This window comes from Colobus angolensis, unplaced genomic scaffold (genome assembly GCF_000951035.1).
Source record: "Colobus angolensis palliatus isolate OR3802 unplaced genomic scaffold, Cang.pa_1.0 Scaffold53, whole genome shotgun sequence".
Lineage (NCBI taxonomy): Eukaryota > Metazoa > Chordata > Mammalia > Primates > Cercopithecidae > Colobus > Colobus angolensis.
In genome coordinates, this window is record NW_012118821.1 from 2,868,871 (window position 1) to 2,870,491 (window position 1,621).

The 1,621-nt window shown below is 52.7% G+C and overlaps 1 protein-coding gene across 1 annotated transcript in view; it reads right to left on the reverse strand.

The window, feature by feature from the left end:
• The window catches only part of ATP6V1C2 (ATPase, H+ transporting, lysosomal 42kDa, V1 subunit C2), a 55,233-nt gene extending 54,587 nt beyond the window's left edge, over nucleotides 1-646 (reverse strand). Inside the window, exon 1 of the mRNA XM_011960975.1 lies at nucleotides 477-646. Within this exon, the coding sequence (XP_011816365.1) occupies nucleotides 477-605 (129 nt within the window). The 5' untranslated portion in view covers nucleotides 606-646. The remainder of the gene's footprint in view (nucleotides 1-476) is intronic.
• Between the last annotated feature and the right edge of the window lie 975 nt (nucleotides 647-1,621).

Below are 1,621 nucleotides of genomic sequence, written 5' to 3' on the forward strand. Positions count from 1 at the left end.
CTTCCCCTCCCGCAGGACCAAAGGGATCCTAGATTTCCTCCCCTGCCCCCAGGTCAAGAGTATAATCAAGGCTGAAGCCCCCCCAAGCCTGCTCATCTAAACTATATGGTTGGTCTTCTGAGATGTTGCAGACAAACCAGGAGGAGCCAGAGGAACACCCGAGAGGACTTGAGTGTGCATTTAACACACTTCCCACTTTTTGAAGCATTAGACACTGCTACCCACAACCTTGTCCCCCGTTCATTCCTTCCTGTGGCTGCACCTACATAGGTACCACAATTAATTTGGGACTACAGCATGATATCCCACCTAGCCCATCACTTCCCCGTCCATCCTCAAACTTCAGCTTGTCCTCAGAGCCCCTGCGTTTGCCTTGATACTTTCTCCTTGGCTTCCTGAAGTAGCAACCTCTGTCTCCCTCTCCCCTTTCCCCCTGACCAATCCATCCCCTTTTCACTCCTCCCCAGGACTTTTACCTTGAAGTCAGGAATAGCGAATTTGGTATTATAAGACAGGTTGGACTTGGAGGTTACAGTATTCATCCTCTCCAGAGCTTGCACATTTTCCTTATCGCCAGGGGCAGAAATTAACCAAAACTCCGACATGCTTCCAGTCTTCTCTTACCCAGTGACTGCCCAGAACCAGCACAAACATACACAAACAGAAACAGGAGGAGAGATGTGTCAGATATCCCTGCCTCACCACTCCCTACCCTCCAATTCATCCTTTCTAGGATCTGTGAGCTCCAAGAACATCCATTTGCAAAAGCAAAGCGCTTATCTCCACCCAGGCAGCCCTCAGGTGTTCAAGAAACTCCAAAGCTCCTTGGTCCCTGCGGTGGTTCTGGCTGGTTTTCAGGAGCAGAGGAGGAGGGAGAGGTTCCTTTTTTTCTCTCCACCTGGGTGAACAACCCCTATCAGGCATCATAAAACGGGAGGACAGTAAGCTGGAGGCGGACACCTTCTGGGGGAATATTTGTTTTCCTTCCATACTGCATCTTCTGGGATGCAGGATGGGGTGGAGGAAGATGTGGGATGAGGGAGGGATTTTCACAACAGGCTACGAGGTCAAACCGCAGGTCAAACTGGCGAAACTTGTGATTGCTATTAGCTTTAAAAATAGACTTCAGAAGGATTTTTTAAAAAATACATACATATATATAAGAAAAAAAAAGTAATAGTGGGTGAGGGGAACTACTGAAGTCTTTTTTCCACTAGGCGAGGTGCCCGCTCAGCAGAGCTGGATCCCTTGCCCGACCTGGCCGGTGGTTTCGCGGCCGCGTCTGCGGCCTCTACGGTCGATTCGATTCGTGCTGCTCCTTCACAGGTGTCCACACCCGCACCTTTCCCCCTCGGCCGGGTTTCCCCTTTCCGCTGCCTCTCCGCCGCGTCTCCGGACGGCTGGGGGAAAGCAGGATAAGCTCTGAGGAGCCAGAGACACCTGGTGGAACCTCTTCCTTTCGGACTCCCGGTCCTGCTCCAATCCGAGGGCATTTTGTTCTCTCCTAACCCCGCGCCGACCTAACCAAGCTCCTTTCCGCCTTGACTGCCCATGGCCTGGGGACGAACTGGCCCCCCGCAGCACCTGCGGAGATGCCACCTGCCTGGCCGCGGGGGAGCGC